The following is a 14901-nucleotide window of genomic DNA, read 5'->3' as shown; positions in this document are numbered from 1 at the left end:
CATGCCGATCAATGTGAGAACTCAGCAAATCAATAATAAACCGTGCATTATCTATAAGCTAACAACGTTCCTCAATGGAACTCACTGAATGGGGGAACTGATTTTGCTGTGGGAGTCTTCTGATAGCGTTTATATAGGAAATGTGTGGCTGAATGGTGTGCCTAATCCTTGGATTATCTAACAAAGAGAAAGGAGCTCAGGGATTTAGATTAAACGTCACACAAAGCATGTCCCCTGGAGACTGTAGTACGTGAGTGAGGTCAGCAAGGAACGTTCAGGTCAGAGGTCAATGGTAGTTACGCATAAATGAAGTTGAGTGTCTGGACTTCATTTCCAGTATTGTGAAATTTGACCGTAAGCTTTTGGCCTTTTAAGGTGCAAGTTCTTTTGTAAAGAAAAAATCGACAACCAAACGGACATAAACAAAATAAACATAACAACAAAGAACTTTAATGGCATAGTATTGAGAGAACCTTCCTCATAAGTTAAACGCAAGGTTCTTCATCCCAAAGAAATTACGATCTGTACTCCCGAACTTTCGGTGATATATATGTTAGTAGTACCTTGTGTAGCATGTATATACTTGTTTATAGAAACACATAACTCCATTTTCACACGGAATGCTATGGGTAGAATGTAGAAGATAGCAGAACAGTGTTTGACAAACCGAACCATTTACGTGACATTAACAGAAACACATTAACCTTATTCCCCGAATTCCGTGTTTGTACGGGTCGGAGTGCCAAGTGTGAAGTTTCGTGCACTCAACAAAATCTAAAGACCAGGCGAGAGTCGGCTTGAAAATGTAGCATCTGCTTCCTATATGATGCAGGGAAATTACGAAACCTGTCTGAAATGTGTTGTCTCATCGGTGTGACTTCTCAAACCAACAAACAAGGCTCTAAGGCATGGCCCGAAGCAGACCTGGTACGTCATAGGACCATTCTGACCTGGAGGTGACCGCGCTTTAACAGAGTATTGGGATCAGGCAAGGGTGTGCGCTTGGACCCGGCGTTTTACATGTTGATGAGTATCACCGACAAAGATACGTCGTGGAGATTAACTTGAAGCAGTCTATTGGGAATAAAGCTATGACGATTGTAGCATACCCATTTGGCAAGCACTCACATATGTCCATAGGACGTATAATGCTTCATAGAAAACTGTGAAAAACTAACAAACAAGTGCTCTTGAGTTTTGAAATACAGTTTCGATATTGTTTGCTCTTTCTGACTAATAGCTAAACCGACCCTGTCTCAATAACTGGTGATAGAAAGTGTCTATGATCTAATGCTCCTATAAAACATCTGATTCCCACCAATCCAGTTGTGACTAACCAAGTAGCGACACACAATACATCGGAAACCACCTGCAACACGGCACACCTTGTACACCTGTGTGTCAGGTGGTGACAGCCACCTACATGACACTGCATGGTCAATGCGAAAATGCTAATGGGAACATGGCAAGGTTAACTTCAGTGTGTAGGAAGAGAGGCATATTGACTTTAATGTCCTGTTTCTATGAGATTCTGTCGGATAATACTGATGCTATGTCATTAGATAGAAGGATATGACCATTGATATAGTCCATTTCCTTCTGTCATCGACTAAAACGTCACGTATTATGTCCAACCCTGGTCTAGGCTTTGTTCCTAGACTATAGTTAACGGTGACTATATAGAGAGATACTTATGCTCCCTTTGAGTAGACACATACCAGGGCGAACAATGTACGTGTGAGTGTCTTGTGTAACGAAAACCCATGATAGAGTCTGTCTGAAATTCTGCAACTCTATGACATTTCGAAACACTATATCCACTTACTAGTCTGGCTTTGTAAAGATAGAACCACAAGGGCACGTGTCGTTTAGGCGGAACAAAGAAGGATTTGGAATGTACATTCCGAATTCGTCATCGAAGTTTACTATGCATATATTCGGCTTAGTGCAGATCCGTAGTATATATTCTGTTCAGTGAAGATTCGAAAAATTTTCGATTAAGAGAAGATCCGAAGTGACAGATTTTTTGAGTGAATAATTATGAATATGTGATAGTGGATGGTTCTCGATGCAAGGAGGACGGGTGGGTATGTGAGGGCTGAGATGGGTAGATGCGTAGAGATGGTTGGTGGAAATAGAACATTGAGGCGGAGGGTTGGAGATGCAAGGAAGGATGTGGACTTATGGATATATGCAGGCAGAGATGAGTTGCTGGATGGATGCAGGCGGATGGAGCTTAAGGGTAGATGTTGAGTGTTGGCGATGCAAGGAGGATGAAGGACTTAAGGAAATGGGTTGAGGTTGAGGGTTGCAGATGCAAAGTAGGAGTGAGACGAAAGGGTGTGTGGAAGCTGAGATGAGTTAATGGATGGAGATTGAGGGCTGAGGCAGACGGTTGAATATGCCAGGAAGGAGTTGGAAGAATGGACATGTGCAGGATGAGATGAGTTGATGGATGGAGACTGCGGGTTGAGGTAGACGGTTGGAGATGCAAGGAAGGATTTGGAAGGATGGACATGTGCAGTCTGAGTAGAGTTGATGGAATTCAGATTGGGTTTTGCGGCAGACGGTTGGAAATGCAAGGAAGCAGTTGGAAGGATGGACATGTGCAGGCTGAGATGAGTTGATGAATGGAGATTGGGTTTTTGCGGAGATACAAGGAAGAAGTTGGAAGGATAGACATATGCAGGATGAGATGAGTTGATGGATGGAGATTGGGTTTTGCGGAAGACGGTTGGAGATGCAAGGAGGAAGTTGGAAGGATGGACATGTGCACCCTGAGGTGAGTTGATGGATGGAGATTGGGTTTTGTGGTAGACGGTTGGAGATGCAAGAAGAAGTTGGAAGGATGGACACGTGCATGATGAGATGAGCTGATGGATGGAGATTGGGGGTTGAGGTAGACGGTTGGAGATGCAAGGAAGGATTTGGAAGGATGGACATATGCAGGATGAGATGAGTTGATGGATGGAGATTGGGTTTTGCGGAAGACGGTTGGAGATGCAAGGAGGAAGTTGGAAGGATGGACATGTGCACCCTGAGGTGAGTTGATGGATGGAGATTGGGTTTTGCGGTAGACGGTTGGAGATGCAAGAAGAAGTTGGAAGGATGGACACGTGCATGATGAGATGAGCTGATGGATGGAGACTGGGGGTTGAGGTAGACGGTTGGAGATGCGAGAAGGGAGGATGACTTATGGATACGTGCGGGCAGAGAGAAGTGGTTGGAGGTTGAGGCTAGCGGTGGAGGGTTGGTGATCAGAGAATAGAAATGGCTAGACGGATGAATATGTTGGATGATGGTTCGAGACGGGGATAGGTGAATGTTGCATTTACTGTCGGCATTTGTTGATATATTTAAATGCCATTCACATGCATGTGCTGACATGTACATTTGTTTTAAGCTCAGTGCTATCGGCTTAACGGTAGAGGGCGACCTTGATCTTATAGCATAATGTAATTAAAGAGACTAAGGCCTTCGTATATTGGGATTATGGGATAGAAAATATATGCAGATTGAGAGACACTGGGCAACGACGTTTTTCGTGTTATGTAACAAGTAAAGTACAGGTGTTCCACAGTAAAATACAATCTGACATGGCTGTATTTATTGAGCCATTACCTAGTCCCATCCTCATACAGCAAAAAGAATGTAGATTATATCCGAGGACAAAGAGGTTCGTCAGTATGGTACTGTTCCAAACATATCATTACCATGAGAGTAAATATGGCAACTCCATGCACATGGTTGGGTCTACCTGGACACCAGGGCTATAGGGGTCACACCACAACGCAAGTGCACATGACTCACTTGCAAAACACTGTTATTGTACGTGTTATACTTCAATGGAAAGTGGATGGGTGAGGGAGAGGTACTGTGAAAACAGTACGGCTGGTTTGTGGAGCTTTATCTTATCACCAGAATTAAATTAAAGCAACAAGAAACCTTCCCCCTATTCACGAGCTCCAACATATTTATAAATCACTATCAACTGGTGATTCCAGTTCGGTAGCCATCACAAACACACACAACAGGCAGGGCAACTGTTCATCTGAATGGAGACGTGGACAGAAAGGGATATGTGGCACAATTCAATTCCCATTGCTGCTGTTGGAATGTTTCAAGTAATCCAAGACTGTCATATATTCTAGTGGAAAATGTATTTGTCTGTCTTAATGCCCTCTAACTGAAGTGTCACTGGTTTCTTAAGTGTCTAGGTAAAAAAAGGTCAAATCAGCGAAAGGGAATATGATACAAAACGGTTACTGAACCATATCAGATCTTCGATATACCCGAAATTTACCTAAGATTCCTACCATATTCATTTGTTTTGTTTTTTCCAGTTTCTTCTGAAACCCATATTCATACACCATAGAGTCACGGGTCATCAACGGTACCTAGGCGACATTCACATTCTAGCTTTAATGTTTAAAATATTAATACGTAGGTGGTATATATGTGAAAGTTCAACTTTTCACTTATTGTTTTCTCATATCTACCAAATTCCCTTACTTCTGATGAAATATATCTTACTACATCTATGGTCATAGTGTTCATAGTGTTCTAATGGGATTTTCTACGATTGCAAACATTGAAACAGAACACCGTACTTTATATGAACAGCCTCTTCTTAGCTGCCCTGAGTATAGAGGTTAATCGGTGAGACGAGGATACATCTACTTGGCCAAACAATTTCATTCAGCTTTGGAATCCAGCGCAAAAGACTTGTGCTTCTAGTTTCAGTGTTACATGTGCCCAAGCCAGGTGATTGTCCCGTTGCCTGGTTTGGGCACATGTCTTCTTGTGTTAACATACTAAAATATACGTGGTATTTCATACGTTATGTTTCATCAGGTTTTGTTATCAAATAATGAATATAGTAATGTTTACATATAAACTGAATTACTGTATTATTTCTTCTGTGTGGAATATCTATGTGAGCAACCATACTTTGGATGACAGCTGCTGGCAGGACAGAATGGTATATATTATTTTTACTGGTTTACCAAGAGCGCAATATCATATATACAAAAGTGTGGTACATACAGATGATGTACAGGTATATGTCAGTATCATGTCAGAAACATATATGCCAATACAAGATAAATATGTTATCCGATAAATATGAATACATTGTAAATTCATCAAAGTACTGGAATGAGTTATTCCACTTCTGTTTCCTCTTGCAGTGACCACTGACTATAAATAACCTCTTTGAAGTATATTCAACAGGTTCTCATTCTTCAAAAATGGCAAAATAACTAATCAGTATACTTGTATTTGTTTTGGATCCAACATGTAAGTGTAACTTTCCACATTTCATATAGCGACTAAAGCATTGTAACAGTTTAGCAACTAAAGAAATGGTATGCCAAGGAGTAAAAGGCTAAACGCAGAGCTTTGCATCTGATACAATTAGAAAAACACAATTTTACATTATGTTAACTCGACAAGCCTAATACAGTGCGTGTGGAAATGTTTATTCCATTGTGGATATGATTCGCGAAAGAGATGTTCGGAGTGTTTCTCAGCTAAATTAATGTTCCGTTATGACATTCTTCATGAGTCTACCCATGGTTATGTCACAATCGTGACACAAATATTCGTGGTAGCATTCTACGATACCATTTCTATATCTGATCGGATGAGTCTTGTATGGGCTGACGTTGTTAAGGAGGATTCATCTAAATGCGCCAGTATATTCATTTTAAAAGAACAAGACAAGAAATCACTTAAGAAAGTGAGAAGCCAGTCTTCAGAAGAATAAACCATTACAGATTAAGCCAGAGACAATGCATGGTCCTCATAACATTTGGAAAACAAATAGGTATGTAGACATCAATTTTAATATAATTTTATGTTTGGTACAAGGCGTGTTGTGCCAGAAATATATACAAAGCCTTCTTGTCAGCCTTATGTCTATTTGTAGGAGTACAGTGTGCATATATCGCAACGACCCGCCTTTCACCAACAGTGTAATGACTAACCAGCAACAAGAAGCACGTCATCAAATGTCATTCACAGCCGCTGTTGTGAAGTTGCTATTCATTCCAGGACAATTTAATTATATGGGCATCATGTCATGTCTATATTTATAATCCCGTGTTCTCAGTAATTAAGCTTATATGTTACAGTAGTTTCATGATCACTCTCAAGCTTAAATTGTGAAACCCAAAGAAACAGGGATGTAAGCATGAAAGGTAAAACGGATGGCAATGACTGGAACACGTACAGATTACGCACTTGGCGGCAGGCGAGACTATTCACACCTTTCTGGTCACGAAATTGACGCTAGCTAATGCATTTTAATCTGTTGCTGGCTGTCAAAGTTTCATGAAAAGAATAAGGACCACAGTCAAAGTTTTTATTTCGACTCGGATTTTAACACGGTAAACACAAAAAACGTTTTAAGCAGTTAAAAGAACGACATTATTTATAGTTTTAGACTCGTTGGATGAATATTTACAGTTCCAAATATCACGTAATTTCCACACTTGTAGAAGTCAATACCAAGGCCTTCTGATACAGGAGCTTTTGATTTCTTTGTACATAATTTTTAAAAACAATGAAAGATATCCTTGCACGTTGCATTTTTATCAGAGCCAGTCATAGGCCCATGGAGCCATACTGAATGCCTGAGGTATAATGCCCAAATGCTAATGCAAGACACTGTGGCGGTATTTGTCTAGTGGTGACAGTAACGGCAGTTATCTATAGTCAGAAACACTACTAGACACCAACTTCACTGCCCATGAAGTTAGTCAACAGATGACGTGTGTATTCAACAGCTGGCAAAGACAAGACCATTGACAATTTGCTTCAAACGATTTGACTGAACATTTCTTTAGCATAACATTTGATTTCGCGATTACATAGTTACTGGATTATAATTTTGTTAATAGAATCTTTAAACTGAATCTCGTAGTTCCATGGTGCCATTATTTCCATATAGAGACATGTAACGTTAGAAACATACAGCTAAGTGCTGTATTCGTTATTTTGAGGAGTTCAGATTCGTCCAATGTATAGAAATTCATCTATGAATATTGTATGTTGCACAATATTATGAATACCACGAACAGATGTGCTATAAAATCCAATATTAGACACGCTACATACGGAAATAGCTTCTTTCATTCAACGTCAATATTATGCACGCATGACACGTGTGAGAACGCACACTTTGTCGATCCCCACACACTTAGCAAAAACAAAAGAGAAGCGCTGTCTGAATTCATACTAGTAACAAAATCCACGACCACCCCAAACCTTAGGATGACGTTTAGAAGAAATACACATAAAGAAGCAAATATGAAGGTCCTCTTCTTTGTTATGAACAACAAAAGCTGTCAATGCATTTTTCAAGGTAAACGCTTCCTAACCATATATACCGACACTTTCTGTTCCCTTATAATAATGACATCAACTGATGAAGGACTAATAATGTACACCGAGCCGTTGTGTTAATTATGAGAGAGACTCTGATATCAACTGATGAAGGGCTAATAATGTACACCGAGCCGTTGTGTTAATTATGAAAGAGACTCTGATATCAACTGATGAAGGACTAATAATGTACACCGAGCCGTTGTGTTAATTATGAAAGAGACTCTGATATCAACTGATGAAGAGCTAACAATATACAACTAAACATTGTAGTCCTTATAAAAGAGAAGTTGACTCGAGGAAGGACTTGCCACATACAGTTAAACGTTAACGTTGTGCTGCGTATACCAGAAAAGTTGACATCAACTGATGAAGTACTAACGATGTACAGCTCATCATTGTGTTCCTTACAATCGAGACGTTGACATCTCATGGAAAACTGCTAACCATAAACATCGTGTTGAATTCCTTTTGAGAGATAATTTGACATCGAAACGTTGTGGTCCTTGCCTAAAGGAAGCTGACATTCATAGTTCTCTATTCGAACCTCTTCCTTTTGATAGCTGTTGTTCAATAGCTGTATTGCTTTCCGTATGTATCATGCATCAAACGGATGTGTTTGTATTAACGTTTCATTGTGTGGATAATTACAAACTATTCAGCAGCTGAAGATGAATTGCACATCTTCACTGGATGAATGTTTCTGAACTGGGGAACTGATCCATCCTGCATATCTTACAGTTGATCACTAATTTCTACCATGTAGAGTAAAAACACTGACACAATCCGGAATATAAACAAGCAAAGAAACACATAATGATTGGCCCCTTATTGAAAGAACCCCACATACATGAAGCTCGAGTATGCATTTTTATTCCGAAACCGTTTACCTATCTGTGTGTCGTACTGTTGGATCAAGTACTATGTCCGGCAAATGAAGTACATCCTCTAAATGTCTTCACACAAAAGCGGGAAACCCTTTCCACATTCATGAGAAACCTCTGATTGTACAACACATGCGGTCGCGTCAGAATATCTGCGCTTCTTCAAGTACCTTTTTTCACACGATACAAAAACATCATGTGTTATTTTCTGCTGGGATTCAAATGACGTGTCTGCGAATGATGTTTTTGCTTTAAAGTCAATGACAACGTGACATTTAAATCCTTAACTCGTGTGTAAATTGCAATGTTTTCTGAGGAAATTGTCTGTGTTCATTACAGCATTGACATTCAGCACCTAGGACGGTTTTGTCGCCCAAAATTGACCATTGCTTAAGGAGTGACCTACATTTGACCTTCGAAAGGTGTGGAAAATCAGTATCTGCAGCCTGTTTGCAAACAAACTTCTTTGTCGATTCGAGACTCTACATCCAACAGGGCAACCACCGAAATCAATTTAAGATGTGTGCATCAAACATTTAAATAGTTAGGGGGATTTCATCTGTGTACTTAGTAAAATAATTGTTTTTGCATTTAATAGATTTTTTGTGTCTTAAATGTGTAAAATTCCCCATTACTGAAGTTCTTTTCACGTTTAGAGGACTTTGAACGTTGAAATGCTTTCTGCTATTATTCAAGGTATTCGGGGGACGTTTTCAGGATTTGCATTCATTTACATTGGTTTGTTTTGTTTTCTGGAATCAACAAATGCAGGAAAGAATCAGTTTGAAAGATCACTTTTGTCTATATTACAGGTTGGGACCTAATTCATGTGAAAGGTTTACCTGAGGACAAGGTGATGTTAAGCAGTGGCTATTTCGCTGTGCAGTATTCTGTCTCTCATATGTTGGTTTAATTTGTTTGCTTTATGTAATTGTTGAATTTTATTTGTTTTATGTAATAGGTGAAGGTAATGAATGCAATTATCTAAAAATGAATAATTCCATCAGGTTGCTATCTTCATTTCTTGCAATAGCAAAAAATCATTAGCATTTGATATTAATTGAGAGGTCTAAGTAAATTGACTGCAATGAAAAGTCAAGATGAAGGCATTATTTCATAGGTATGAAATACGCATACCCATTTGGATAAATTCGAAGACTCTGAATCTGACCAACTACAACGACCTTAACCTACAGTTGAATTCGAGATTCAGCACATAATACATACACTCATACATGTGTTTCCTGTTCATTATTTGCAAACCTCTGACAGAACCAACACTATGTGAGCTGATTGTATTATACGTTTAACATTGGACATAATGTGAATGTTTGACTATATTCATAATGAAATGACAAACTTCATTTGTTATTCGAATACCCACATTATCACTTTTCAATGTCTAAATGTTCCGTACCTTCCAAAATGGAAGGATAAATCTCACAATCGCTTTTCAATGTCTAAATGTTTCGTACCTTCCTAAATGGAAAGATGATATGTGACTGCGAGGGCTGAGGTATTGTTTGCTCTACATCCTCATTACCAACAAACCACGTCATGTTTGCCACTCCAACAACAAACTCTGTTTCTAATGATATACAATTGTAAAATGAACCATGTGTTTCTTTATGACACTAGGATGAATTACATCGTTCAATTCAAATTTACACAGGCAAATGTGTGATGATTAGAAGTCATAAAACGTATGTGCACCGTCATGTCAAGGCGGTTACACACCAAACATGTTGTTATCGAACAGCAATACAAAGTCTCTAGTGTTGTAGCTTTATCAAAAAACACACCAATACATTGACTTAAAAATCATTATTAAACAAAACGTAAACCAATTCCAAATACATTTTGGCTTAATGAACACGATCACACTCGCTGTTTTCGCGTTACGCCCGACAAAGTCAGCTATTTACGGTGATAAGATATTGTTAACAAATATTTAACCCCATCATGCTATGCCCATCATCCCACAGACATGATTGCCGTCGTAGTGCCTCCCATAAAAAACAAACAAAAGAGGACAATTTCAAATTCCAAACATTGGCCGGGCTAAGCAAAAGGCACACGACATTGTTTAAGCTTTGCAAGGAGAAGACTGAACATGTCTCTATATGCTTAGGACGGACGTATTGATGTGACAGTCTTGTCCAGTATTGTCCGAAAGCGGGTTGGGCAGGCAGAGTTGAGGCGTACTAGCGGTCAAAAATAGCATGTGGTGACTGTTTAGCGTCTATGTTGATCTACACGGACAGTTTCGTTTGCATGACGTAACGGTATTTCCTTCAGGAAACGTTCATGCTTATCTGATATTGTTTGATGTAGGTGTATATGAAAAATATATGAGCACCTTGTCCCCTAATTACTGTTGTTATTTGACGCCATTTTTCTTGAAATTACCCCCAGTTAAAATTAAACAGTTGATAATTAGAAACAGTGAGGGGGCGTTAGTATTACGCAGCTGTTAGCAATATTCTAGCAACATCACGGCCAGGTCACCAGAAATGGTCCTGACACATTGTACCCGTGTAAGGAATTGAACCCGCGTTGTTGGCATTACGAGCGAATGCTTTAACAACGAGGCTAGCCCATCGCTTCAGTAATTAGGAAGAGATGACATAAGACATTATGATATTTTGGAAGCAAAGAACGAAAAACCACGAAATTCACTGAGAATTAAAACCTCTATCTTTCAGTAATGTATGGCATATATTTAGTGTGTAGGTAACATGCTCACTACATTCAGCCTTTATCAGGAAAGTCAACACACAACAGGACAAGGCGCATTGATACCTTTACATTTGTAACACTGTGAAACTTTGTAAATTCGATAGGCTGCACGAGAAATATACCAGCAGACCCAGACTTTGTTCTGTTCATGTTAGGGACAATTTTGTAAGCTCTTTCTCGAAAGATTCCCCAGTAAAGCTTAGAGAAGCTGTTATTGTAGACTTTGGCAGCGACAGGATACTGTCAGTGGCAAACAGTAGAAATGACATTCTGCTACTGGGCAAACTGGAGTCAAGTAGTTGATATATTACTTAATCCATCTGTTAAGTCAGATATATGTCAATATAGCAGTTGATAAACGTGAGCGAAGCTCACTGAACGGAGCTCCATTCTAACCAAGACTCATTCATGCTTTTACCTGTGTCACAATGGCGTTCATTATTGTCTGATAGACACAAGATACAAGACACAAGATACAACCAGTGTATAAGCGGTTAACGAAGACGCTTTAAGACTTAAGAGACAACAAACAGCCAACTGCAATCTCCGTGGCTGGATGAGCACTGGGATGAGTGATGGTTTTTTGCACACATGCACAGCTGTATGTGCATGCGTTGAGCTGTTTACGTATTTGTTTGCATAACTCTGACATGGAACAAACACTGGATTGTTTATGCATATGGTGATGTTAACATGGCACAGGGACATGTATTGCGTCTTGCATTGTTTACTTGTCATGGACCCATGCCATGACAAACTGTGCTTTGTGAACACAGGAATCCTCATTATGCAAGCATGCACACATTTGAACATTTAATGAAAGGGTGTGAGTAAACTAGTAATATGTTATCGTCTTGTGACATCTCCTGTAAGGAAGTGAGGTACTATCAGGTACCTTATCTCTTGCCACAAACGCGAATCTACGCCGTCTGCGTCAAAATATTACTACTGCTACTCTTACTATCAATACTACTACCACTACTATTAATACAACATAATAACGCTCAAGATATGTCCCTTGAGTGAGTGAGTTTAGTTTTGCGCCGTACTCAGCAACATTCCAGCTATGTGGCAGCGGTCTGTAAATAATCACGTCTGGACCAGACAATCCAGAGATCAACACTATGATCATCGATCTGCGGAATTCGGAAACGATCACACGTGTCAACCAATTCAGTGAGCCTGACCCCCGATCGCGTTAGTCGCCTTTAAGGACAAGCATGGGTTACTGAAGGCCAACCAGGGCGTTCACGGGCGAATTTTTCTTGAATGTAAAAATCAGTTCTGGAAACTGAGCAGCATCATATTGTAGATTTTTTTTACATTTGGAGAGTGACAGAGAGACAGACAGATTGGTAGGTAGGTAGGTAGGGAGAGAGAGATAGAGAGAGAGAGAGAGAGATTGACGGGCGGAAGGATACATGGTAGATGCACTAGTTGATGGTTAGGAGGATGGTTAGGTGGATGGTAAGGTGGATGGAAGTTCAGGTACTCACTTCTTTTATCTGCAAAAAAAACGATCTCACCTGTAAAGGTAAGGGTATCAGATGCTAGGGAACAGAACTGTTCACTCAGGTCCATATTATGCTGGGTATACTCTTCTATACACAGAAACAACAAGCCCACACATGGTCTGCCGTGTCCGCCAGAACACTGGGATTTGTAGAGATCCGTTGACTGGTGATGCGCATACTTGGACAAATCAACTCCCAGAATAAAGTCGGAGTGTACCACACTCAGCTGTGATAAGAAACAGACTCAGTTAAACATACGGAAAATTCACGAAAACACACCAGGGATAACTAATATAGAAAATAACTTATCCATAAAAAGATTTAGGGGATTCGTTTTCCTTGTCCATCTTTATAAGAAGCTGTGAACAGGGAGGACGACAGGGAAATAGCAAGTTATTTTACCCGAAACCCAATGCGTGGCACTGCTGTTGTAGAAGGCAGAAGCCACGTCAGTTTAGGTATTAAAGTTCCAAAATGGGAACAAGGCAAAAGAATGGCCGCCTATAATGGTACGCGGATTAGATAAAAGACGATGTTTACATAAACATTTTTGCCTTCCAGTTATACATAAACTGCCGGACAAAAGTATGTACACACCCACAATAGATGCTGGTTAAAATGGCAGAAACAGGAAACGGTAATTCGCTGATGGTTTATGTCATAAGGATGTCATCAGTCGATGACGTTTTCACCTTTATGTTTGTGATGTTTTGATTTAGTTTTATTCATTTTCAAAATGTATCTTTTAAAAAGTTGTGTGCGCTGTAGTATATATTGCACATATGTGCAAGTACGTTACATTCCATGGTACACTGACATGTACATAACAAAACTCATATACGTATTATGATGTATATTTCGTTTGCACATTTCTTGATAAAACGTGCAACTGCAAAGTTGTCAATACACGTTTACATCTTAATATATTTCTAGCGTATTCTGTCGTTGGATTCTATTCAGATAGGCATTGTACTAAAGCTGCACACACAGTATTACGCAAATGTATTCATAAATTTTTAAAATAATGAAAATTAGACAGACTTGAGTTTTGGATAAATAAATAATAGAAAAAAACCCGAGATGAATTGCTGCTTTTCCATGCATGAAGTCATGTAGTAAAGTAACTCTTTATCTCTGAAATCAAGGAATTATTCACATAATCCAAGTATAAAAGTTACATGTGTTTACATGATATATTACAGTATATGTGCAGTTATACAGAGTGAAGCAATGCTTTACAGTAAGGTCATTTGTTCAAGGAAACGTTTAAAATAGTTTGAGGTGACTCGCGCATACCTCCTTTAATAGAGTACATAATCCGAGAAGGTTATACTGGTATGTGTTTCTTATATATCATTTGAAATAAACAGTGAAAAAACAAAATTAATGACGAATGCTACCGGCTATATATCGTTGCTTCGATAATGTGCAATTATTCTACTGCAAGATGTAACCGATGCCTTCATGTTCCTACTGTTACTTACATGGTATTAAGTGTAATAATATATAAGAATAGGTTTGTCACTTTATTAAGGAGTAAAGAGGAGGGGTTTCAGTGAACCGGCACAATGTACTGTTATTTTGGAATGTGGAGTTATAAGTTTCGTCAGCGTTATTGTAAAAATGAATCGGATTCCAGTACTTATATTTTCAGATTAAAATATATTCATGTCAGAATAAATACCCAAAAAAAAAATATTAAAAAATCATTAAATTAGTAAACCGAAACACTTACCTTCAATATGCTGATCATAACTAATATGACAGTTACATTCCTCCACGCTCGTTTCATTTTGAGTTTTTTAACCGCACTGTAAATTCCAATAAATGTCCAAAATTATTTTCACAAGCTGACCCGTCTTCTCATAATGTCTATCCCACCATTAGAGAACTTGGTTTCACAAAGTCTGTCAAACGACTGTGTAATTTCTGCTGGTATTTGGCAGCTGCTTACTTAGGGATTGCTCCCAAACCAAGCCTCCCTCAATGCAAACAGAATCAAAATTAACAGCACCAGGCCCGCAGTAGTGACCTGTATGCGTCAGCTTCGACTTCTTTGTAGACAATAGTTAGCGTTAGGGATGCGACGCTTTCAGAGGAGACGGACGAGGACTGCGTAGGAATACTTAACAAAATTCGTGACCTTCCGCGACTGCCAGTAGTTCCTACGACGTAAACACATAGCGATGTGAAAACTCTCGCGGACTGTGGCGAGTAAATAACACACTCACGAATTCATTTCAAAGACCTTTAAGGAAAGCTAATGAAGTCGGTAGGTAAGACTACGTGCGACATTTCAACCGCCAGACACCAGGTGACGTTACCTAAACGACGAAAGAACCATCGTAAAATGTGTGTCCAATACTGCAAAGTAGGTG

General features: G+C 39.3%; 1 protein-coding gene across 1 annotated transcript in view; it reads right to left on the bottom strand.

Moving 5' to 3' along the window:
- Window positions 1-14315, bottom strand: part of LOC137294987 (fibropellin-1-like) — a 37951-nt gene extending 23636 nt beyond the window's left edge. Inside the window, exons 1-2 of the mRNA XM_067826224.1 lie at window positions 14259-14315; window positions 12536-12749 (exon numbers count right to left, since the gene is read on the bottom strand). Of these exons, the coding sequence (XP_067682325.1) occupies window positions 12536-12749; window positions 14259-14315 (271 nt within the window). The remainder of the gene's footprint in view (window positions 1-12535; window positions 12750-14258) is intronic.
- Between the last annotated feature and the right edge of the window lie 586 nt (window positions 14316-14901).

Source organism: Haliotis asinina, chromosome 8 (genome assembly GCF_037392515.1).
Source record: "Haliotis asinina isolate JCU_RB_2024 chromosome 8, JCU_Hal_asi_v2, whole genome shotgun sequence".
NCBI classification, from domain to species: Eukaryota; Metazoa; Mollusca; class Gastropoda; order Lepetellida; family Haliotidae; genus Haliotis; species Haliotis asinina.
Note: the sequence above shows the minus strand (reverse complement) of the source record. Positions and strands in the feature narration are given on the sequence as shown.